General features: G+C 43.9%; 1 protein-coding gene across 4 annotated transcripts in view; it reads left to right on the top strand.

Annotated features, from left to right (window-relative positions):
* GAD1 (glutamate decarboxylase 1) overlaps positions 1 to 16252 on the top strand; it is a 63486-nt gene extending 47234 nt beyond the window's left edge. For all 4 annotated transcript variants that reach the window (XM_081170497.1, XM_081170498.1, XM_081170500.1 and 1 more), the window contains exons 8-17: positions 453 to 568; positions 3228 to 3307; positions 3494 to 3548; positions 3959 to 4075; positions 5631 to 5695; positions 8628 to 8706; positions 10126 to 10275; positions 11594 to 11701; positions 14947 to 15036; positions 15669 to 16252. In XM_081170497.1, coding sequence (XP_081026623.1) covers positions 453 to 568; positions 3228 to 3307; positions 3494 to 3548; positions 3959 to 4075; positions 5631 to 5695; positions 8628 to 8706; positions 10126 to 10275; positions 11594 to 11701; positions 14947 to 15036; positions 15669 to 15842 — 1034 coding nt within the window. In that variant the 3' untranslated portion in view covers positions 15843 to 16252. The remainder of the gene's footprint in view (positions 1 to 452; positions 569 to 3227; positions 3308 to 3493; positions 3549 to 3958; positions 4076 to 5630; positions 5696 to 8627; positions 8707 to 10125; positions 10276 to 11593; positions 11702 to 14946; positions 15037 to 15668) is intronic.
* Positions 16253 to 24103: the final 7851 nt, after the last annotated feature.

Raw genomic sequence — 24103 nt, 5'->3', positions numbered from 1 at the left:
ATGGTTACTGTTGCATTCTAGTATTGCTCTATATAAGCAGGCTGGCTGAACCCTTCAGTTCATTTCTGTTCTGGCCTGTGAATAAACAAGAGCTGTTTGAGGAATCGCTGTGTCGTCTGATATGTTCACCCACAACTTAACAATCACTTTGTTTAAAAACAGCATTAAAAGCATCAGTTACTATCTGCTAGGCCATTTTAAGAGGATCAATTAAAAACAACAATTGGTCCTACCATTGCGCAGAGTGAGGCGGCAGGCTAACTTAGGGGGTCGAGGGAAGACCACAAACAACTCTGTTGCATCACAGCTCTAAATTCCGCCATGCCTGTATGAAATGTACACAGCACATTTCACCAGCTATGCGTCTCTGCCTCCATTCGTAACACCAAACTTTTCCCGCCCTCCCTCTTATCTCTTTTCTAACATTCTATTATCGTGTTCTCTTGTTACAGGTGGTGCTATATCCAATATGTATAGCATCATGGCTGCCCGCTACAAATATTTCCCAGAAGTCAAAACCAAAGGCATGGCTGCAGTGCCTAAACTGGTCCTCTTTACCTCAGAACATGTGAGCTCAACAAGCTTAATTAACTGTTGTTACTGCAATTGTTGGGGAGGGGGGCTAAGGAAGATGCCATTCCATCACCAATTCTGAAGGGGCACGACTGCCTGATTTCAACACCACCCATTGCATATTTTGGGGTGGCCCTAAAACTGTCACAGAAAATGACCTCCAACTACTTAGATGGACGTTCTGTTGAACAGGAGGATGGTTGGTTCTCTGAGGATGCTGTTTCCTAGAGTTGGTTCTAGCCACCATCTCTGTCATTAAGCTTACCGTATTTTTCGCCCTATAGGACGCACCGTCCCATAATAGTTTTTTTTTTGGGGGGGGAATAAAGGGGAAAAAATTATTTCCCCCCCAGGCGCGGGGCTGGGGCAGGGGAGGCCCGAGCTTCCCCCGACCCCAGCCCCCAAACAGGCAGCTCTCTGCAAGCCGTGGGAGCCCAGCGCTGGCTCCCTCTGCTTGCGGAGAGGTCCGCGAAGCCTGGACGCGCTGATCTCAGCGCGCGCAGGCTTCGGCATGCCGGCAACTCTCCGCAAGCAGCGGGAGCACTCCCGCTGCTTGCGGAGAGGTCCGCGAAGCCTGGAGAGCGAGAGGGGTCGGTGCGCACCGACCCCTCTCGCTCTCCAGGCTTCAGCGAAAGCCTGCATTCACCCCATAGGACGCACACACATTTCCCCTTCATTTTTGGAGGGGGAAAAGTGCATCCTATAGGGCGAAAAATACGGTACTTTGGAGGCAGTATGCAGTATCCAGTACAGTGGTACCTCGGGTTACATACGTTTCAGGTTACATACGCTTCAGGTTACAGACTCTGCTAACCCAGAAATAGTGCTTCAGGTTAAGAACTTTGCTTCAGGATGAGAACAGAAATTGTGCTCCGGCAGTGAGGCAGCAGCGGGAGGCCCCATTAGCTAAAGTGGTGCTTCAGGATAAGAACAGTTTCAGGTTAAGAACGGACCTCCGGAACGAATTAAGTACTTAACCTGAGGTACCACTGTATACAGAAGTGGGTTTTACACCCCCCACCCACCTGAAAATGTTTCATTGTGACAAAACCGCTCGCGGCACTCTGACAGAGATTTTCCTCAAACCAGACTGTAGCGCAGTGTTGGGGACAAGGAGGCTGTAAGGAAGACAAAACATGTCTTATTTACTTGGCAGCATTTGACGTGTCTGCTTGTGATACCTCACATTATCTACAAAGCTCAGTCACCCCAAATATCTCTTAATTTGTCTTAGAGCATGGGTAGACAAACTAAGGCCGTGGGCCGGATGAGGCCCAATCGCTTTCTCAATCCGGCCCACGGACAATCCGGGAATCAGTGTGTTTTCACATGAGTAGAATGTGTGCTTTTAATTAAAATGTACCTCTGGGTTATTTGTGAGGCACAGGAATTCGTTCATTTTTTCCCCTTCAGAATATAATCTGGCCCTCCACAAGGTCTGAGGGACAGTGGACCGGCCCCCTGCTGAAAAAGTTTGCTGACCCCTGTTTAGAGCTTACCATATTCTCAACTAATTAACACTTCCCCTGCCCCCTTTTGAAGCATTCATAGTAATGTTACATAATGAATAAAGTGCCTGTGAGTGTGTACAAAGTGCCTGTCCGCACAGAATCAAGGAACAGAATCTCCCACCCCAAAGATCTGGTTCCTGGTATCTACAGTGGTACCTCAGTTTACGAACTTAATCCATTATGGTAGTCCGTTCTTAAACCAAAACCATTCTTAAACCAAGGTGCACCTTCCCTAATGAGGCCTCCTTCCACCGGTGCCCTTCCACCGTTCGGCTTCTGTTCTTAGACCGAGGTAAAGTTCACAAACCCGGACACTACTTCCGGTTTGCGGAGTTTGTAAACCGAATAGTTCGTAAACATGGCTGTTCTTAAACCGAGGTACCACTCTATCTCTCTTTTTAATCTTTAGGCACTGCTCCTACCTTTCTGCATAGCAAGCTGGGGGACCTAGTTGTAATAATATTTTGGGTTGCTTTTTCTCTTCCTTTCTTATTTTATTTTTTGGAATGTTTAGAGCTTATAGCTTGCTGTGGTGCTCCTAAAGCATGTCTGACCCTTATTTCAGCACTTATTCCTGACCATTCCCACTGACTTTTACCTCTGCATTCAAACTGCTTCCTATAAATCAGGGGTTGGCAAAGTTTTCGTGGCTTGGGCCGGTTCATGGTCCCACAGATGCCGCAGTGGGCCGGAGTGTCTGCATGCGCATGCACACATGCACAAATATTGTTTCCAGCGCTCCTTCCAACGTGGAAAAGGCTTGCGCAGCTTCCCATTGGCTGCAGGAGCTTCCTGCAGCCAATGAGAAGCCAGCCAGAGTCGCGGAAGGTGGTCCCTGCTCTGCTCTGCTCCAGTTTAGTGCAGCATACGGGAGCCGACCAAGCAGTCGGCAAGGGTCCATGGGCTGGTTAAACGACCCGCATGGGCCGCTTGTGGCCCATGGGCCTTAGGTTGCCGACTCCTGCTATAAATGGTTATACAGAAAACTGTATAACAGCCTTTTTTGTGTGTGTGGCACTTGCAGTGAGCGGCTAGGGCATCTCCTGCTGGCAACCATTGCTACTACACAACTAAACTTGACTTCATTTTCTTTCATTCCTTTCTAAAAGGGTTGACGCGTTTTTGTCGCTGTTGTTTTTGCAGAGTCACTACTCAATAAAGAAAGCTGGAGCTGCGCTTGGTTTTGGAACAGAAAATGTGATTTTAATAAAGTGCAACGAAAGGTATGCTCCCATAGCAAAACGGCTGTATTGAGTTTGTTTGTTTGTTGTACTGTGCAACAAGACGCTAATGTCGTTACTAATTAGATCAGTTGAATTAAGTAAACTGTGGTTAGTGTTCACTTCTATTTGGTCTTTATTCATTTGTTTTATAATATTCTTTGTTTTTGTCTTTCACGTTGACTGCAGAGGCAAAATAATACCAGCTGATTTGGAAGCCAAAATTCTGGAAGCCAAACAAAAGGTAACCCTGATGTTTTTTTTTTGGGGGGGACTGAATATATTTCCTAGTTAGATGAACATAAGTAACATACATTTTGTCTTCTACATAAATGCATACCACACAGTGTAAGACAAGCTAAGGAAGAAATAATAAATTAATTTACAGTGCAATACTAACCCTTTGCTGCTGCAGCTCCACTGCCCCCCCCCCAGACCCCCAGCAAGGGGAGAAACTTATAATCCACTGGTGATTGCATCAAGTCCTCAAATGGACTTTTGGGGGAACCAATGAAAGAAAATGTGACAGTTAAAAAATATGCACGGCAGAAAAACTGATGAAAGAACCTGTAATCAGTTGCAATAACTGGAGTTAACCTCTGTTTCCAATATTTATGTTTCCTCATGAACTTTATCCTCTGCCTTACCTCATAGGGATATGTTCCCCTTTATGTGAATGCAACTGCTGGCACAACAGTTTATGGGGCCTTTGACCCAATTCAGGAGATGGCGGACATTTGCGATAAATACAACCTTTGGCTCCATGTGGACGTGAGTAAGATGAGCTTCGATCCTATGCACACACACACACACTTGCCGAAGAATAAAATCTCACTGAAAGCAGGAGGACTCACAAATCGTGTCCTCACCACGGAGGGCACATGTTGCAGTGAGACTGGTCTCACTGTTTGTGTGGGTGGGATCGTTTGGATAGCCACAACAACCCAATTGGGTCCCTCGGTTGCTGGGGCAATTCTGGCCAATGGGGTTGAGAGAATTTGCAGCCGGGGGACCAATTTATACCGCTGCACGTTGCATCAAGCTTCATCTTAGCGCCTCGTGCATCGGATCACCCACCCACCCTCCCTATATTTAGGGTCTTGCTATGACCTTGCTATGCGTGGGTTGTCTGCTTTCGGGGCAGGGGCCCGGTAGGAATTTTCCCATTCAGCTGATTGGCTGGTGCCACCTGGGTTCCGCCTGCTGCATAGCAAATCGTCACAACTTTGTAAGGTTTGACGGTTAGGCATTGGTTCAAGATGTGGTGGAGGGGAGGTTGTCACACCTGCCCCTCCCAATGTGCGATAGGGTATTCCGTTAAAGGAATCCAGGGGCTCACCATGCTTTTGTCCAATCCCCTTCCAGGGGTTAGGGCAACGCCAGAGCACCTGGGAGCATTTTGGGGTGAGGTTGCGTCTGTGGTAGGACCAATGCTCCCCCAGTCTGTTTACCCTTACTGACTTCTGCCGGTGTCCAGTTGTCAGTGCTGCTCTGCCGGAGATGTAGGTGCAGCTAGTCGAACCAATGCATAAGCAAACCACTCACATTCTGTAATCAATAAAGTTGTGGCCAAAATTATGTCCAATAACCTTAAACTAATATTGGTGCAGACTGTGTCTTTCTTTTGGAGGTCTTGGGGGTCTTCACACACAACAATTCTGAATAAACACATTTAGGATTGCACTGCGAATATTGATTTTTTTTACCATTTTCAAGTGGAAAAGAGGATCCTCCTAGCATCTCTGCTTGTTAGTGTTTGTATTGTAGTACAGTGGTGCCCCGCAAGACGAATGCCTCGCAAGACGGAAAACCCGCTAGACGAAAGGGTTTTCCATTTTTGAGCTGCTTCGCAAGACGATTTTCCTTATGGGCTTGCTTTGCAAGACGAAAACGTCTTGTGAGTGTTCCGATTTTTTTTTTTGCTTCCCCCCCCTTTTTCTAAGCCGCTAAGCCGCTAATAGCCTTTTAGCCGCTAATCCGCTAAGCCGCTAATAGCCGCTAAGCCTTTAATAGCCGCTAAACTGCTAATAGCGCTAATCCGCTAAGCCGCTAATAGGGTTGCTTCGCAAGACGAAAAAACCGCTAGACGAAGAGACTCGCGGAACGGATTAATTTCATCTTGCGAGGCACCACTGTAACACGCGGCCACTTCTCCTTGTGTGAAAGTGCAAAATTAAGAAGAGCGCCTGTTTCTGAAATCATGAACGTTTTCATCAGAAATTTAGTGCCCGGAGTTTTGACAGCATTGATCCTTTTGCTAACTGTGGAGTGTCAGATACTTGGAGGGTTCCTCCTAAGCCTTTGAACTTCCTTCCATCACTTTCAGGCTGCCTGGGGAGGAGGATTGCTAATGTCCAGGAAGCATCGTCATAAGCTGAGTGGCATAGAAAGGTATGGAATCATTCTCATTTGCATGTTTATTTAGTTAGAAACTTCTCCATGGTACATACGCCGTTTTGCAAATACCTAGGGAAGATAAACCCCTATCTCAAAAATATTATAGAATTTTTTTTAAAAGAACAATTGACAAGAATCAAAGGTCCAATGTGAGGGGGGAATATTCCATGTGTCCATGTAGAACAGAAGCAGCTTTTATGCAAAATAGAATTTTCATGTCAGTGTAAGTTTCACATTTACATTACATACCAGAATGAAACAAGAGAGACTTCGTGCCTGTCTTGCCAAATGCAAGGTGGTTCTTTTAACATGAGAGTCAGAAGTAATACAAAACACGAGTGAGAAGATTAAAGATTTTATTCAAAACAGCAAGCAATATATACATACCAAGTAAGCACTTCCATCTGCCACTTGAAAGCCCACAAGAAGCAGCAAAGTGACTCCCCCAGGTAGCCTCAGTTTGCAGGGCCCCGCAGCCAGTCAGTCTGTGCACGAGCTTCTCCAAAACTCTGCCCACAACCATCCAAGTCACCTCATGAGAAGAGAAGACTCCCTGGAAAAGACCCTGATGTTGGGAAAGATTGAGGGCACAAGGAGAAGGGGATGGCAGAGATGGTTGGACAGTGTTCTCAAAGCTACTAACATGAGTTTGACCAAACTGGGGGAGGCAGTGGAAGACAGGAGTGCCTGGCGTGCTCTGGTCCATGGAGTCACGAAGAGTCATACGCCACTAAACAACTAAACAACAACGCGCAGATCATTCATTACTGGCTATTTACAGATTATTCATTAGCCACTCCTCCCAATGCATCACTTTCTCAAAACAATGTTCAACATCAAAGAAGGTACCTAGCACTATCACTTCCTCCCAGCTGATTAGGACATTAAAGGCTGTTCTCATGCCATCAAATAACCTAACAAGAGATAAGATGGGGAAGGAACAGAGGCAAGTAGGGCAACCATGTTAGATCACTAACTCCTCGATATACAATTTATCTTCCAGATAGATTGCCCATACAATGTCTCATGAGTGAGATGCCTTGGGACAAAAATTAGCGAGACCTTTTGTCTGCATCAGCTGTTAGCTTTGTGTCACTTCACAGTCACACTCTCTGTGAACTGCTCTCAGCTTGTGGCCTACCTTCCACCCTGGTCAAGGCTGGAGCTGTCATCAGTAATTGGCAATAACTGGCCCCAGTGGTTCTGCTATTTATTATATTTTTGCATTAATCGACTGCATTGATCTGTGTGCGTTGGGAAGGGCACACACTCTCTAACTAGAGTTGCCACAGGCAACACTTGCCAATTTTGGAAAGACCAACAACATGCTCACAAACAATATGTGCCAATAATGGTGAATCACAGAATTGTAGAATTGGAAGGGACCCCGAGGGTCATCTAGTCCAAACTCTTGCAATGCAGGAATCTCAGCTAGATCATGCATGACCGATGGCCACCCAACCTCTGCTTAAAAACTTACAAGGAAGGAAAGTCCATCACCTTTCATGTGAGTCTTTTCCACTGTCGAACAGCTCTTACTGTCAGAAAGTTCTTCCTGATGTTTAGTAGGAATCTCCTTTCTTCTACTTTGAATTCATTGGTTCAAGTCCTACCCTCTGGAGCAGTAGAAAACAATCTTGCTCCATCCTCCATGTGACATCCCTTTAGATATTAGAAGATGGCTATCATAGTCTCCTCTTTACCAGGCTAAACATACCCAATTCCCTCAAGCGTTCCTCATAAGGCTTGGTTTCCAGACCCTTGATCATCTTGGTCACCGAAGCAGTCCCACTGTTGTACACTTTTAATGCCCTGGTCATTGCATGAGATTCATATCTTTAACAGGCTGGATCTACAGAACTGAAGGATCATAATGTCAGCTTTCTCACAGAAGCTGTTATATCTGGACAACATTCACTGCACCTTGTAGCTGATTTAGAGCAGGAATCGGCAGAGTCCAGACTTGTGGGAACAACTTAATCTTACTATATCCCTGAGACCCACAAATCTGTGTGATGTGCTTGCATAGTAGCTTTGTGGGGGCGGACATAAACTCAAATCTAAAGAAGGACGCCGAGTATATCTGAACACATGCCCAAATCTCTCCCAAATTTTCTTCATTTCAACAAACAGAAAAAGAGGTGAAGAGAGACAGTGTTGGTATTGTTAATCTACTGGAAGTCAGAAACCTTTGCTGATCTACTGCAAGTCTCTCAAGGAACTGGTCTACCAGCCATTCCTGATCCACCTTTTGCCCATTCCTGACTTTCTAGAGAGGAGATTTTGCATATCACTTGCTAGCACATCTTGGTGATAATGTGGGGATTGGGTATCTCAGGAAATTTCAAACACCAGCCTATGTCAGCAACTGTATTTTAGAAGGGGGGGAGAACAATTAGTGGGAAATATAGCTGAATATCCTGTTTGCCTAAACTTATAGAAATTCTCACGCTGCTGTTTCTACAAGGTGGCTCTTTCAGGAATGAAGTTACAGTATCAGCTAGACCTGACAGTAATTAATTACCATTCATTACGCTATCAGCTTCTCAGTATTCTCTCTTTACTAGTAACATTAATTCCAAAAAGACAGCTTCCCTTAGTGCAATTCCAACCTTCGGCTGCAATGCTTGCCCCACAGAATAAGACTATTGGCAATTTTTCCCATCTCATATTCCTAGTATAAATCATTCTCACCTTATTAGTCCTGGTGGTGCAGGGTCTTGACATCGGAGTGAGAGAAAACATGCCACAAACTGCATATTGCAGATAGGAGATGTATTTGTAAGGCCAGGAGATATTTTGCCCCAACCATCTCAAAAAGTAAGTCCCACGGGGGTCCAGACTCTGGGAAATGGCCCTGTTCTGGACCCAGCAAGGCTAAATCTCTCACTCCATTAATTCTAAGCACATTCTTTTCTTTTTGCAGAGCCAACTCTGTCACATGGAATCCACACAAGATGATGGGGGTTTTATTACAATGCTCTGCCATTCTTCTTCGGGAAAAGGTTTGCTTGCATGTCGATTTCTTTTTAAATGGTACAGAGCAAACACAAATATGTTCTGTTTCTACCTTTACAGCTTCTCCCAAAGAATCCTGGGAGCTGTAGTTTGCTGAGGACTCTGTGAGAGATCTCCCAAAGGACTACAAATCCTTAGGATTTCCTGGAGGAAAAAGCATGATTACTAAACCAATTTAAGTCTGTGGTTGTTATAGCTACAAGGCCAAAGACTTTCACTCTTCTCGCCTTTCTATTGGATTTCTTCAGTGCTATTTTTATAGAAGGGACACAGGTGGCACTGTGAGTTAAACCACAGAGCCTAGGACTTGCCGATCATAAGGTCGGTGGTTCAAATCCCCTCGACAGAGTGAGCTCCTGTTGCTCGGTCCCTGCTCCTGCCAACCTAGCAGTTCAAAAGCACGTCAAAGTGCAAGTAGATAAATAGGTGCCGCTCTGGTGGGAAGGTAAACGGCGTTTCCGTGCGCTGCTCTGGTTCGCCAGAAGCGGCTTAGTCATGCTGGCCACATGACTGTACACTGGCTCCCTCGGCCAATAAAGCGGGATGAGCGCCGCAACCCCAGAGTCGGTCATGACTGGACCTAATGGTCAGGGGTCCCTTTACCTTTACTTTATTTTTCTAGAAAAAGAGGTGCCAGAACTCACCACGAACACCTTCCTTGTTCTCTTAGAATGGCAATGGCGCCCACCTGAGAGATGCCGGAACGGAGTTCCACTGCCTTCGGGCTGAAAAAAAAGCCCTGGATTTATTTGTTTAGAGCATTTTTATTCCAACCCTTCAACAAGGTTTCCAGGGTGGCATTAGCATGCCACGCCTGCAGTCTTGGTGGCACTTAGAGTGCTTTATGTTGATTGTAGTTACAACTGACTCCTATGGCTGCCAAATGGGATTTGGTGATTCCACTGTGCTTTCTTGCCTACTAAAAACTCCACTATAAAGGATAACCAAACATCAAATAAGTAGAGTTGTCTAGTGTAACTGAGTCCACAGTAGTCAATGTGCTTTTAAGGGGCTCCATACATTAACTGTGCCACATTTTACACCCACCATTCACCTCTTCTCAGCCATGTTGAAGATCTTCCGATGGCACAAGGACGTTGCTACACCACTGTAATATTTTACGTTGGCGCAGTGCTGCATTTTGCTGGTGTGGAGGGCTTTAAGGGTGAGTTTATCCTGTCTGGATGATGTAACTCATGGATAGGAAGATCACTGTTAGTCGCTGCCATTGGCTTTTTGAGAAAGGACGAAGAAAATCTAGGTGGGCGTGAAAAATTGAGCTTAGATTCCCTTGGGAAATGCTGCATATAAGTAGAATGCCGTGCACATACGTTCTGTGCATGCAACACACTATATTTTATCTACTGCTTGATTTCTTATATTTGAAGAGGGTGTTTTCCCAACAGGGCATACTTCAAGGTTGCAACCAGATGTGTGCAGGATATCTGTTCCAACAAGACAAGCAATATGATATAACTTATGACACTGGGGATAAAGCAATACAGTGTGGTCGCCATGTGGACATATTCAAATTCTGGTTGATGTGGAAAGCCAAGGTAAGCAATAAAATGTCAGAAAAATGCACATCAATTTTATGTGAGAAGATAGTTCAACTAAGTCCAGAATGCGGCAGCTAGACTGGTGACTGGGAGTGGCCGCCAAGACCATATAACACCGGTCCTGAAAGACCTACATTGGCTCCCAGTACGTTTCCGAGCACAATTCAAAGTGCTGGTGCTGACCTTGAAAGCTCTAAATGGCCTTGGCCCAGTATACCTGAAGGAGCGTCTCCACCCCCATCGTCCAGCCCGGACACTGAGGTCCAGCTCCGAGGGCCTTCTGGCAGTTCCCTCACTGCAAGAAGTGAAACTGCAGGGAACCAGGCAGAGGGCCTTCTCGGTAGTGGCGCCCACCCTGTGGAACACCTTCCCATCAGATGTCAAGGAAATAAACAACTATCTGACTTTTAGAAGACATCTGAAGGCAGCCCTGTTTAGGGAAGTTTTTAATGTTTGGCATTTTATCGTATTTTTAATATTCTGTTGGGAGCCGCCCAGAGTGGGCGGGGTATAAATAATAAAATTATTATTATTATTATTATTATTATTATTATGGTTTATCACTGTAGCCTTAAGTTCCCAGAAATCCAAATCTGTTAGTCCAAAATGTTTATATCTTCACGGATCGGGGAGGAAGGGTTTTTTGGAAACTTTTAGCAAAACTACATTCCTTTCCACAAGATTGTTTTTGGATCGACTGATCCCCAGAACCCTAACTTCTCCCAATACAGATTTTGGCAATTGCTTAATAGAATGCTTACAAGAATTTAATTTTTATCCCCCTAGTGAACCATTTTTTGTGAGTCTGGTCGTGTTTATTATTCATTTGTGTACAATTTTGTAACAGGAAAATAAAACAACAAAAGAATGCTTATAAGTAAAGGCATTTAAACTAATGGTTCTTTTTGTTCAAGTAAAACTAAATATATGTGTATATGCTTGTAAGTCTATTTTCAAAATCTGTATTTCTTTTTAAAAAGGAATATATTGAAAATTCGGGTCTGCTTGAAGGACATATTATTTATAGTTCATTTTTTAAAGATTCTTATTTCACACAGGCTAGAAAACATGGTATAATTTGTAAAATTAAATAGTGGATTTAAAATTACAGGGACACTAAAGATGAAGATATACAACTTCAAAATTTCAAAAGAATATTCCATAGTATAGCAACCTTCAGAATTTAAAAAATTAACATGGAAAATAAATATAGTTGAAGACAAATATTTTATACTCAAAGCTAACCAGAGCAAATATGTGCAAGGAAGAGTGTAGAACTGAAATTTTAAAAATATCTTTCTTTTTTTCAAAACAGGGTACAGTGGGATTCGAAAGTCAGATCAACAAATGTCTTGAATTAGCAGAATACCTCTATAATAAAATTAAGAACAGAGAGGAGTTTGAGATGGTTTTCGAAGGAGAGGTAAGCAATGGGCCACAAACTACTTTCAATTAAAAATGGGCATTTGGGGAATAGAAAATGCACCATCCAGCCCAGAGTTAAGTACTTTAAAGCCAATGTTATTTTCAATGGGGGATATTTAACTACATGTTTGACTCACCAAATGAAGTCAATGGGGTGTAAAAGTGCTGAACTTTGGTTGGCTCACGGCAGGCCCCAGGTTTTCGTGCAGCCTTTGCCAACGAAAGCCTTGAAATGTAATTCCCCACCCCAACCCCAGTTTCAGCTAACTGGGCAAATGGTCACTTGTTTTTCTTTGCTTGCTTGCTTGCTTGCATTTAAAAGACAAAACTGCAGTATAAGTACTTAGCTGCAACTAGAAGTGTACGATGCTTGCATGTAGGCTCTATTTGGGTCTGTGGACACATTTGAAAAATGGAGAAACTGTTGTAGACACACACACAGTGCTGAATTTATGTACAAGCTAAACAAGCAAAGGGATGCGGGTGGCGCTGTGGGTTAAACCACACAGCCTAGGACTTCCAAATCAGAAGGTCGGCGGTTCGAATTCCCGTGACGGGGTGAGCTCCCGTTGCTCAGTCCCTGCTCCTGCCAACCTTAGCAGTTCAAAAGCACGTCAAAGTGCAAGTAGATAAATAGGCACCAGTCTGGCGGGAAGGTAAATGGCATTTCCGTGTGCTACTCTGGTTTGCCAGAAGCGGCTTAGTCATGCTGGCCACATGACCCAGAAGCTGTATGCCGGCTCCCTTGGCCGATAGTGAGATGAGTGCCGCAACCCCAGAGTCGGTCACGACTGGACCTAATGGTCAGGGCTCCCTTTACCTTAACCTAAACAAGCTATAGCTTAGGGCCGCACTCTCTTGGGGGGCCCGAAAAAAATTTAAAGGAAAAAAACCTGGATGTACATTTCCCAAATATAAGATAAAAAACAAATAAAGTAAAACCTGCCTACAGCAACAGTGTTTTGTGTTGCATAGGCTCCTATGATGTAAGTAATGGGCCCCGCCTGCTAGCCTGCTCCCTAAAATATCACTGGTTTGCTCATTTCTATATACAGGGTGCCTACATTCTGCATGGACTGGTTGCATGGCAACGTGTAGCATGTACCTAATGTGTTTGCATTATTAAGTTTGTTATGAATAAAAAATCATTTTAAGTTAGAGCTTAATAATTATTTCACTATTAATATACTTCTTCTTAACTGTATTTCACTGTTAATATACTTCTTCTTAATTGTATTTCAGTTCAACAATTACTTTGATATTTTTGTTATGTGCAAATGGCTTTAGATACCTGTTAGGTCAATAAATTACCATATAGCATATATTCAACACACAAAAAACAGGACCCCATTACCTTCAGTAGCTTAGGGCCTCAACAAACCTAAATCTGGCCCTGTACACACACACACACACACACACACACACAACAACAACAACAACAACCTGCTCTGCTCTGTTGTCAATTACAGAAGGCTTCTTTCAAGCCTATTTCCAGCAGGCAGAGGAGATATTGCAGATGCCATAGAAGGCAGATGCTATGTTGGTGACCCCTATGTACAAGCCAGCAATCCAAAAACCATGGAACCAGTTCCATGAGCCCAAGAAGGATTTTAGGCTTCCTTTTGCCGAATAATAGCACACCATGCCACATGACAAAACACTTTTTAAATTGGTCTTGGTGGCGAGCTGTTCAGAATCAGTTTGCAAATATGGGTGGGGCTCAGCTGTAAGCAACTGGAACGTGACAGAAAACATATATTGGAAAATACAGGAGCTAAATGAACATAGGGATACGTGGAATTTCAGCATCATTTCAATGCTCTAAACCTCAAGCAGTAGTGGACAGCATGGTGGTGGTGAAGCACTTACCTGACTACCTGGCAGGTGAGTCGCTGCTGCTTATGGGGAGCTGTGAGGCAGCAAGGTACAGCGCAATTGCACGAGGGGAGCCAATCGCTCCCAGTAAGCCAGCGATTCACCACCAGGAGGTCTGCCCCACTGCACTATCCACTACTGATCTGGAGTCACTTTTGGGTGGGCTTTATGCACCACCACAAATAGTTAACAAAGAAGTACAGTGGTACCTTGGGTTACATACACTTCAGGTTACATACGCTTCAGGTTACAGACTCCACTAACCCAGAAATAGTGCTTCAGGTTAAGAACTTTGCTTCAGGATGAGAAGAGAAATCGTGCTCCTGCGGTGCAGCGGCAGCAGGAGGCCCCATTAGCTAAAGTGGTGCTTCAGGTTAAGAACAGTTTCAGGTTAAGTACAGACCTCCGGAACGAATTCAGTACTTAACCCGAGGTACCACTGTATTGCCTACTCAAAAGACCATTGGAGAGTATTCCGCGGAGGCAGGAATCCTGCGCTTCTTCCTGGAAAGCCACCGAATAGGAAAGTTCAAAGTGTGAAAATCCACTGGGCTTTTGTAAGCACCTTCTGTGGATTTCCCTTCCCCTCTTTCGCCTCAAAGGATATTGTGATGTGCCACAAGTCGAACGAATGGCATTGGCAACCAAAGGCCGTGCTTCCCTGGGAAGATAAGGCTCATAAACTGATTGGCAACCCTAAAGTAATCTGCTCTTAGCTGAGATGCCACGCTTCATTTTCTGCAATGCAAAGGTTGCTACTTTTGTTAATTCTGCTACTGGTGCTTTCTGGTGGTTTCACTTCATAAACTTTGGCTGATTGGACACTTGAGTGTGCTCCAGTTCCTTATTTAACTTAAAAAAAACTGATTCTCTGTCTTTTAACAGGAGAGAGTGCCTTTCTGTATATACTGAGGATTTTGCTGGCACAGGAGTGATGGGAGGGAGAGAATGTGTTCTCATCCACTTAGTCCTAAATGGGCTGTTTGTATTCCATATTCATTATGAACTAATGTAAAAAAAGATCTGGAGAGAGAGAGTCTTAAGATAGTAGCTACATACAGAATTGCATCTATTGGCTGTTGCTATTTATTAACAAGCAAAATTTCCAGTTGTGGTTGAGAGGAGGTTCCTTTCACAGTGATGACTTACAACAGCTCCTGATCCAAGCTTCCCTATTCAGCCAAACTTCTGATCCTAAATTTCCTAAACTTTGGGGAGGAGGGGTAGCAATGGGGTACATCACCCAAAGTGTTTGGTGTGTGGTGAGGTTTTTTTTTTAAAAAAAAAATGAAATCTGAATTTTTGTGTTAGTATTTTATTTACCTACAATTTTGATGAGTTTGCTTTGTTTCCTTTCTGTGTTTATAGCCTGAACACACAAATGTTTGCTTCTGGTACATTCCACCAAGTCTCAGAGGGATCCCAGACTCGGAGGAGAGGAGAGAAAAGCTACATAGGGTAATTGTATCTATTTTAATTACTCCTAAGCATTTCAGAGGGACGCGGTTGGCGCTGCGGTCTAAACCACAGAGCCTAGGGCTTGCCGATCAGAAGGTTGGCAGTTCAAATCCCCATGACGGGGTGAGCTCCTGTTGTTCGGTCCCTGCTCTTGCCAACCTAGCAGTTCGAAAGCATGTCAAAGTGCAAGTAGATAAATAGGTACCACTCCAGCGGGAAGGTAAACGGCATTTCCTGGTATGCCAGAAGCAGCTTAGTCGTGCTGGCCACATGACCCGGAAGCTGTCTGCAGACAAACGCCGGCTCCCTCGGCCAGTAAAGCGAGATGATCGCCGCAACCCGAGTCGTCCATGACTGGACTTAACGGTCAGGTGTCCTTTACCTTTACCTTTAAGCATTTCAGGGCAAGCCCTCACAGTAAAACAAATACAAGAAAACCATGTAATAGTTGACCTCTGTGAAGATGGCTCAACCTTCTCTAAGCCAAGGCCAGAGGTCTAGCTCTCTGTGAGAATCCAGAGATCCCGAATAGGTTTCTGAGAAATCTTATAAGGAGGGGGATTTTTCACGTGGCTATTCCAGTAAAGAAACAAAGCACTAAACATTTCCCTTTTTCTATTTGAATCAAAAAGGTCGCACCCAAAATCAAGGCATTGATGATGGAGTCAGGTACCACGATGGTTGGATATCAGCCACAGGGAGATAAAGCAAACTTCTTCCGAATGGTTGTCTCAAACCCTGCAGCTACCAAGTCTGACATTGACTTCCTCATTGAGGAGATAGAAAGACTGGGGCAAGATCTGTAATCCCCTCAAATGACCCATTTTACTTCTCTAACAGCACTATTTTCCGGTACTGGCTTCTTCTGGTTTTGGTTTGTTTGGGGTTTTTTGTAACCACTTCTGTAGAACACATTTTAAGGTAATCCCTTTCTAAATGTTCGATTCTTCTGAGACACCCTCCTTAAAGAAAAACAATGACAAAAAACCCCCTGTATATTATGAAACATATATGTGTATTAGTAGGTTATTTTACCAAAAGGGGAAAATATATTATCTTAAAATGCATTGTCCGCCCTTATTTAAAAGCCTGGCAAATCTAGTTAGCAGGAAGCTAATAGTATTAAGGTAGACAAATAAGAACTCTGCATAACAGATGTGTACAGTAATATATATAATATATAAATAAATGAATATATATATATATATATATATATATATATATATATATATATATATATATATGCTTTCGTAGATTTTCACGGGTACAGGAATGTAGGTTTTGGTGTCTTCGGGTGTCTTCCCGTGTAAGAGTTGGGGTGTCTAGGCGACGTTTCGACGAGGTCTCACTCGTCATCTTCAGGCTGGTGCTTTCGGCTTCTTGTTACTGGAACAGAGCAGGATCTCAGTGTTTGAGTTCCTATAAATACTGTTGAGGGGGTGTGGTGCAGAGAAGAAGTTCCCAGGTTATTGTGCCTTTTCTTCTTTTGTTCCTTAATTACTTGGGGGATATCTTGAGTGATATCTTGAGTGATATTCTGAGTACCACTTAGGTGGGTCATTAAGTGTGGATTAGTTGCTATAGCTTTCGTGTCTTGACCTTTTGAGCTTGTGAAGAGATTTTTCTGAGAAGATGGCTGTACTGCACTTAGTTGTGCTCTGGCTTGGCTTCGTGTATATGGGCGAGCTGTGGTTTTGTGCCCTGTGCCAGCCAGATCTGTGTAGGGATTGCAGGGGGGTGCAGCATCCGGAGGTGCCACTATGGTTTGGCTACCGGATGGAGTCTGTAATTTATCTGTGGAGAGGGTCTGGGTTTGGGTCTGGTGTGGTTGATAGGTGATGGCGTTCTGTGTGCCTCTGGTCCTGGTGTCGGTTTTTGTGGGGAGGGCTAATTTCCAGATGTCTGGCAGGCGGGACGTGTCGTCACGCTTGTTCATGTTGTGAGGGTCAAGACACGAAAGCTATAGCAACTAATCCACACTTAATGACCCACCTAAGTGGTACTCAGAATATCACTCAAGATATCACTCAAGATATCCCCCAAGTAATTAAGGAACAAAAGAAGAAAAGGCACAATAACCTGGGAACTTCTTCTCTGCACCACACCCCCTCAACAGTATTTATAGGAACTCAAACACTGAGATCCTGCTCTGTTCCAGTAACAAGAAGCCGAAAGCACCAGCCTGAAGATGACGAGTGAGACCTCGTCGAAACGTCGCCTAGACACCCCAACTCTTACACGGGAAGACACCCGAAGACACCAAAACCTACATATATATATATATATATATAATAAATAAAGGGGTGGTGAGCCTAAGAGTAATTCACAGTGTATTTTCCAGTGCAGAGGTGTTCTCAGTCAAGGACTGCTCCTACACAGCTCCATTTGAATTAATGAGGCTTGACCAGAGCAATGCTTGGAAGATTATACCCCAACACCCTCATTGCTTGGGAGTAACCTCCCTTGGTTTGAATGGATAGCACTGGGCACCATCCACCTCCCTAAGTTTCTCCTGATTTTTTAATGGGCGCAGTCAAGCCAAAGGTGAGCATTTTGAAGCCCCTCTGGAATCAAAGGAACTTAAGAGGACTTAGCTTTGACTAGATCATAGCCAGGATGTACAAATATTTAGGACTGGGGCGGGAGGAAGCTAATGTTTTCACCTAAAAGGTAAATCATGCAATAACTGGGCCGATGTCATATCCCAGACGAAATTAGGTATGTATGGGGAAAACGTTTTTAAAGATGTAGATTCTTAGGAACTAAGGAAATTGTTTAACCTTATTTAAACTTTGTTGCTGGTGCTTCTCTGATGTATAAAAGAAACACCAATGCTTTCCTAAAGAGAACCACCAACTAGATGTATATATGCCCCCATTAGTTGTCATATCAAGGGATAGTAGTAGCTGAGATGTTGTGATAGGACATAATATTATTGTTGTATTTTTTAGAATTTGATTTGTGTAGATTGTATACATTACTGTTAGACCGCGGGAGGAGGGAGGAACTAAATGTAATAGTTTTCCAGCAAGATAACTGTTCAGTTCTCGGTATATGAACTGTTTGCTTTCTTTATATGCAAAGATTTACCATGCTAAAGAGCTGTCTTGTATTTTCTTCCATTTGTAATGTATCCTATTTATATAATTATCAAAGTTCTAAATAATGTTTATTGGTATTTTAGTGTATTTGTGAGCCAAAGAGAAGATTAAAAATTAGTCAAAACGTTTATATAATAGTGCCCTTAAAACAATAACTTAATAGATGATTTTACTGTCTATAAGGAATCCTAACACTGTATATAGACTTTAGCCTAATGAAATACTTTCATTTTAATAGAATTGTCGCCTTTACTAATTGTACTGTAGTCTGGCTGTACGTTCTGTGTTCTGGGTGCTTTTTTAGTGAATCATGAATGCTTAAATTAGGCCGCTGCATACTCCTGGTAGTTTAGGGCCAAACTCTGTAATTTATTTAGATAAATTCTGTGGCAAGATACCCAAAGAGTGGTGATGATTCTGTGAACATGCTCCCGGATCTCATGAACCTCAGAAGGGTACCACATCATCATTTGGAGTTCATAAAAGAGAAGGAAAAGCTTGCCACAGGATATTTCACGTATGTATAGCTGCCTTGCCATAGTGATTTCCACATTGTTAAAGATATCAGATTTGCCTCAGATTTTATTTGCTAGGTAGTCAGTATTACAGATTCTCAGTCAACTGCCCTTCTAGGAGCTAACAAAGTCACAGAACCGATAGAACTGTCTGCCAACAGAGTAACTTGACTCAAGCAACATCTTCTGACTGAAGAGCCTTCCCAAATATGCTGCTATGGCGATTAGCTTCAGTTTTAAGGCCTCGCTTTTCCAGCACATAATAAATGCTAAGGGCTGCAGCCCTGCACCAAGTGACCAACACGCGGGTCCCATGGAAAGGAATGGAATGTATATACGTCAACTGAAGTTTTGCACAGGTAACTTTATGGCCTGGATTAAAACAAAGCAAGCAATTTTTTTTTGGAAAACATTAGCAATATTTTTACGAATGTTTGTTGGCATATGTGTAGCTTTTACCTTTTTGGTTTCCAAGTGGGGAATGAACAGCATTTAAAAGTTGCTCCCCGCCCCAGTCTCCCCCTCTGCTTTGGGTGCCCTCTCTCTCGCTCTCTATCTCTGGTTGGTTCTTTCTTCTGTGATCAGCGCTCCTGGATCGAGATGTGTCTAGACTGCCCTAAATGTGTTAAATGTCCATATGGTATTTTTTAATAGCATTTGGATGGAACAACCGAGAAGCCGTTTGCAAAGAGTCTTAACATCTGCTGCCTCTAATTAATCTCCAAATATAGAAAGTTTCGCTCTGAAATGAAAAAGAGAGAGCCACATCTGTATTTTTTTAGGCATGGTGTGATAGGTCTCTCGTTCTGTTTCTAGTGAAGGAACTTCCTGCTCCCCTCTTTAATCTTTCCAAGACAGTGCAGTAAAGATAATGGGCTCTTCCTGTTCTATGACCCCCATCTTGCATCTTGACTTTAACATCTAGGGGATGATCTATGTTTGTTATCTAATCCAGAGCCGTAGTGATCATAAAACCACTCTGCAGTCCTGTGCAGTAGACACCCTGCTATTTCTGCTTCAGAACCATCATTTTGTTTTACGCAGCTCCTAACACAGGGCAGGTACCACTTCCTTATAGTCCTTAGATACAATCTACCTGCAGGGTGTTCAGACTTGGAGTTATATTGATCTTCAGCTACAAACAAGGAAGCACAAGTCAATAAGCCTTGTTGTTAGTCGCGCCTACCTTCCTTTGACACTTGGGACTTTGTGTGCAAGTCTCAGTGGTGCAAAGGCTGAACACCTACCACAGGTACCATCGGCAGTGGCGCCCATGCTAGCTTTTTCTTCTGATTGAAATATGGGAGACTTTCTTCTTAGGCTTTTGATTTCTTTTCTAATTGCCAAGCGAAAGGTTGGCATGCCAATCAGCTGACTGATGACATATTTTTTTGACTCCAGTCAAATGTTTCGAGGTTGCCACTGTGTAGATATTTGCTTACCTTTCAAAACTCCTTAGGCCATGCATAGTGCTTCAAAAGCTCCAAGGAACAGCTGATGGGCAGTAGTTGCAAAGCACTGTGCAAGGTGGAAAAATCCCTTTTGGCTCAGCTGCATCACCAATCTACCAGAAACCTGACATTATATATGGCATCTGGTATGAGCAGGTACGTGTGGCTTATCCAAAAAGAGCCTCACAGACCAAATGTGGAAACCTGGTGGCCCTTAATAATAAAAAAATAATCTATTACTGGTACTCCACCCATCTGACTGGGTTGCCCCAACCATTTTGGGCTGCTTCCAACATATAAAAACCTAATAAAACATTTTAAAGCTTCACTATGGAGGGATGCTTTCAGATGTCTTCTAAAGGTTATATAGTTACTCATCTCCTTGACATCTGATGGGCGGGCATTCCACAGGATGCCACTACCAAGAAGGCCCTTGTGTCAGATTTTTCCCATAGTTGCATTAAAGTTCAATTTCCCTTGCCCCGCCACCCAAAGTCAGTGTGAAGATAGCTTGCCCACTGGTCCTGCAGCAGTTGGGAGGCAAGTCTAGTGGAACAGCAAAGCATCTCCAGACAGGAGCACAAAGAGTCCTCTGTGGAGAAGACCTAGAGGAACGAGAGTTGGACTAAGACCAGGGAGACTCAAGTACCAATCTTCACTCAACTATGATGCTCGTCAAAGGATGTTGACACACCCTCAGCAGTTTAACCTACCTCACAGGGTTGTTGTGAGGCAAAAAAAAGGGGGGAGGAGGGGGGTTGTATATGCTACCCTATCCTCCTTGGGGGAAGGGTGAAATAAAAATGTCATAAAATAAATGAAATAAAATAAATTCATTTTTTAAAGCCAATAATGTCATTGTTTCACAGTAAAAGCTACTGTAAATGCTATTGAGGTGGGGATGAAGAGAGTCACTGTGCAGAAGACACTTGCCCCAAGGGAACAATAATGAGAAGTTTGAATATTGGCATTTTGCCATGGTAATAGAGCTCAGCTTCCTCAGTGCAAAATCAGCAACAGGCTGTTACAGAGTTCCTTTCACTCTTCTATAACTTAACAATTTGTGACCAGCTCTTCTCCCTTACTTAAGGAGATTCCATAATGGCATTTTCTGAGGCTTGTAATAAACTCTTCCTGCTTTTGGCTGCCACTGTGAAGTAACTCTTCCAAGCTTCCAAGCTCCTTCATTTCTCAGAACCCTCCAGATTCTAATCATTCCCAACTTATGATTACATTTTTAGCCCCACAATAATTGCCATTTGAATAACATGTTATAATCAGGACTTTTTTTCAGCCAGAACTCACCAGAACTCACTTCTGACCCCTCTCAGGTGGGCAACATTGCCATTATTAACAGAACAAGGGAGGCATTCATAGTGAGTTCCGGCACCTCTTTTTCTAGAAAAATAACACTGGCTATAACGAATGTATGAGGAAGGTAAGAGTTACTCTTTTGAGGATACGTTTGATGAGGTACTAGACATGTTTGAGATTATTTAGTGGATTATCTTTCTGCATTCCTGTTGAGATCCTGTGAAGTAGGGACTTCAGCTTTACTGTGTGGTAACTGACATCCCAAACCAATTTCTGGGGCTTCTCCTGAGACTGCTATCACAAGCCTGCATGGAGTATTTATTAACTTGCTATGGCGGTACTCCCTCCTTCTCCCTACATATATGTTGCTGATTTAGATAGTTGTTTTTTTAGAAAGACTAACACAGAAAACCAATTAGAGGAGTCAACTCTATTTCCCCTTCAGCTGAACTGAACCTCACCGCAACTTCTCAAGTAAAAACCTTCATGGAACTTTCTTGTATCCATACACCACATTTTTGCGGATGAATCCTAGAATTGTTGAGTTGGAAGGGGTCACAAGGGCAGTGGCGTAGCGTGGGGGGTGCAGGGGGGCCGGCCGCACCGGGCGCAACATCTGGGGGGGCACGGAAGAGACTCGAGTGCTAAAATCCACGGGTTAGGGGGCGCAAATTATTTGCCTTGCCCCGGGTGCTGACAACCCACGCTACGCCACTGCACGAGGGTAACCTGGTCCAACCCCCAGCAATGCAGAAATATTTTGCCCAATGTGGGGCTTGATCAAGAGTCTCTACTGACTGAGCTGTAAGCCTACCAAGTAGATTCTGATTAGGCAGTATGGCAAATCTATGCAGGATGTGGCTCATTTACAGTGCAGCCCACACCAGCCGCAATGAGCAAGATTGGAATAGGAAGATCTTGGGCTGTCCTGGCCCAAACTGCCAGCATAACTCTCTCAGCCTGGCTGAGGCAGGGCTATGCTAGCTCAACTTGGGTTCAGCCAGTAGAATTTAGGGTGGCCCAAATCCCTCCAGCTGTATTCAAAGGAAGCACAGTAGAAGTTCAGTTTGTTCCAGGTTATCTTTCTGTGTCAAATATGGCACCAGATTTTAATTTCATTGCTGTGTTGGAGTCGTCATGCCCACATCCCACTCTATCCAAATGATTTCATAAATAAACCCAGAGGTTGCTGTATGTGTTCAGCAAGCAGCTAGCTCTCAGCTATTTGACCTGCATGTTGTAAAGCAATTATCCCGTGCATAACTTATATGCTCCTGCCTTTGGGGGGGGGGGGACTGGGTATGCATGCTTCTGCAAGATCTGACCAGTACTCGCAACCAGCCTCGATGTTTTACAGTTGTTAAATTCACGTTTCACCCCTCTCCATTACAGTTACAAGGAGACTCCTTGCCTTTGCTTCAGTCATTTTCCTGTGGCATTCTCTGTTGCGATCCATCTGGGATGAAAACCAAAGCCCTTCACCAAAATTACCCTCATTTGAATACATCATCTGCAGTACAGGATGAGTCAATAAGCAAGTAATTGTAGCAATTTTCCTTCTCCTAAAGTCTGAAGGAACATGATGACTTTAGTGTCAATAACTGCCCTTAATAAGTATTTGGCACCCTGTAGCAATGAGAATAGCAATGCTTAGTATTTCAGTAGCGTTTCCAAGCATTTGAAGTCCCCTGCATGTTATTACCTTACAGTCCTCACAGCAATCTGACTGAGAAAAGGGCCTTTTTGTTGTTGGTGCCCCATTTATTTGATATCCTCTTCAGAAAGGTATACCATATCCTGTCCAGGGCTCCAGGCAGTTGGGAATAGGAGTCTTGTCACAGGGGCAGACTTATGGTGTTCTGTGAGAGGCCAAATTTTGGCGCCCCTAAATGGATCTACTCAATTATGGTTTGCCTCAATTTTGTGTCCCTTCAGCTTGGCACCCTGTGCAGGGGAACTGCCCTAAACCCGGCATGCCTTATCGTCCTGTTCAGGCCTCTCAAATCACGTACACATCATGCATTTAAAGGGAGGGGAGCCTAAAGCATGCATATTCCCCCAAAGCATCCTGGGAACTCTAGTTTACCCCTGAAAGGTAAAGGTAAAGGGACCCCTGACCATTAGGGCCAGTCGTGGCCAACTTTGGGGTTGCGGCGTTCATCTCGCTTTATTGGTCGAGGGAGCTGTTGTACAGCTTCCGGGTCATGTGGCCAGCATGACTAAGCCGCTTCTGGTGAACCAGAGCAGCGCACGGAAACGCCGTTTACTTTCCCCCAGAGCGGTACCTATTTATCTACTTGCACTTTGACGTGCTTTCGAACTGCTAGGTTGGCAGGAGCAGGGACCGAGCAACGGGAGCTCACTCCGTCGCAGGGATTCAAACCGCTGACCTTCTGATCGGCAAGTCCTAGGCTCTGTGGTTTAACCCACAGCACCACCCACGTCCCTTAGTTATCCCTTAGTTAGTTTCTTAGTTTACCCCTTACAGAACTACAGTTCACAGCACCCTTAACAAACTACAGTTCTTGTGATTCTTTTGGGGAAAGCCGTGTGTTTTAAATGTGTGTGGCTGTGACCTTAACTTGGGAAGGGGAGTTAAAAGAGGAAAGGGACGCTTCTGTGTTTCCCCATCTAATCCTGTTCCCCAGGCTTTCCTTTTCTATGCTATAATAGCACAAGGGCACTC

Source organism: Podarcis bocagei (assembly GCF_964188305.1).
Source record: "Podarcis bocagei genome assembly, chromosome: 1".
NCBI lineage: Eukaryota > Metazoa > Chordata > Lepidosauria > Squamata > Lacertidae > Podarcis > Podarcis bocagei.
This window is presented reverse-complemented; position numbering and strand designations above follow the sequence as displayed.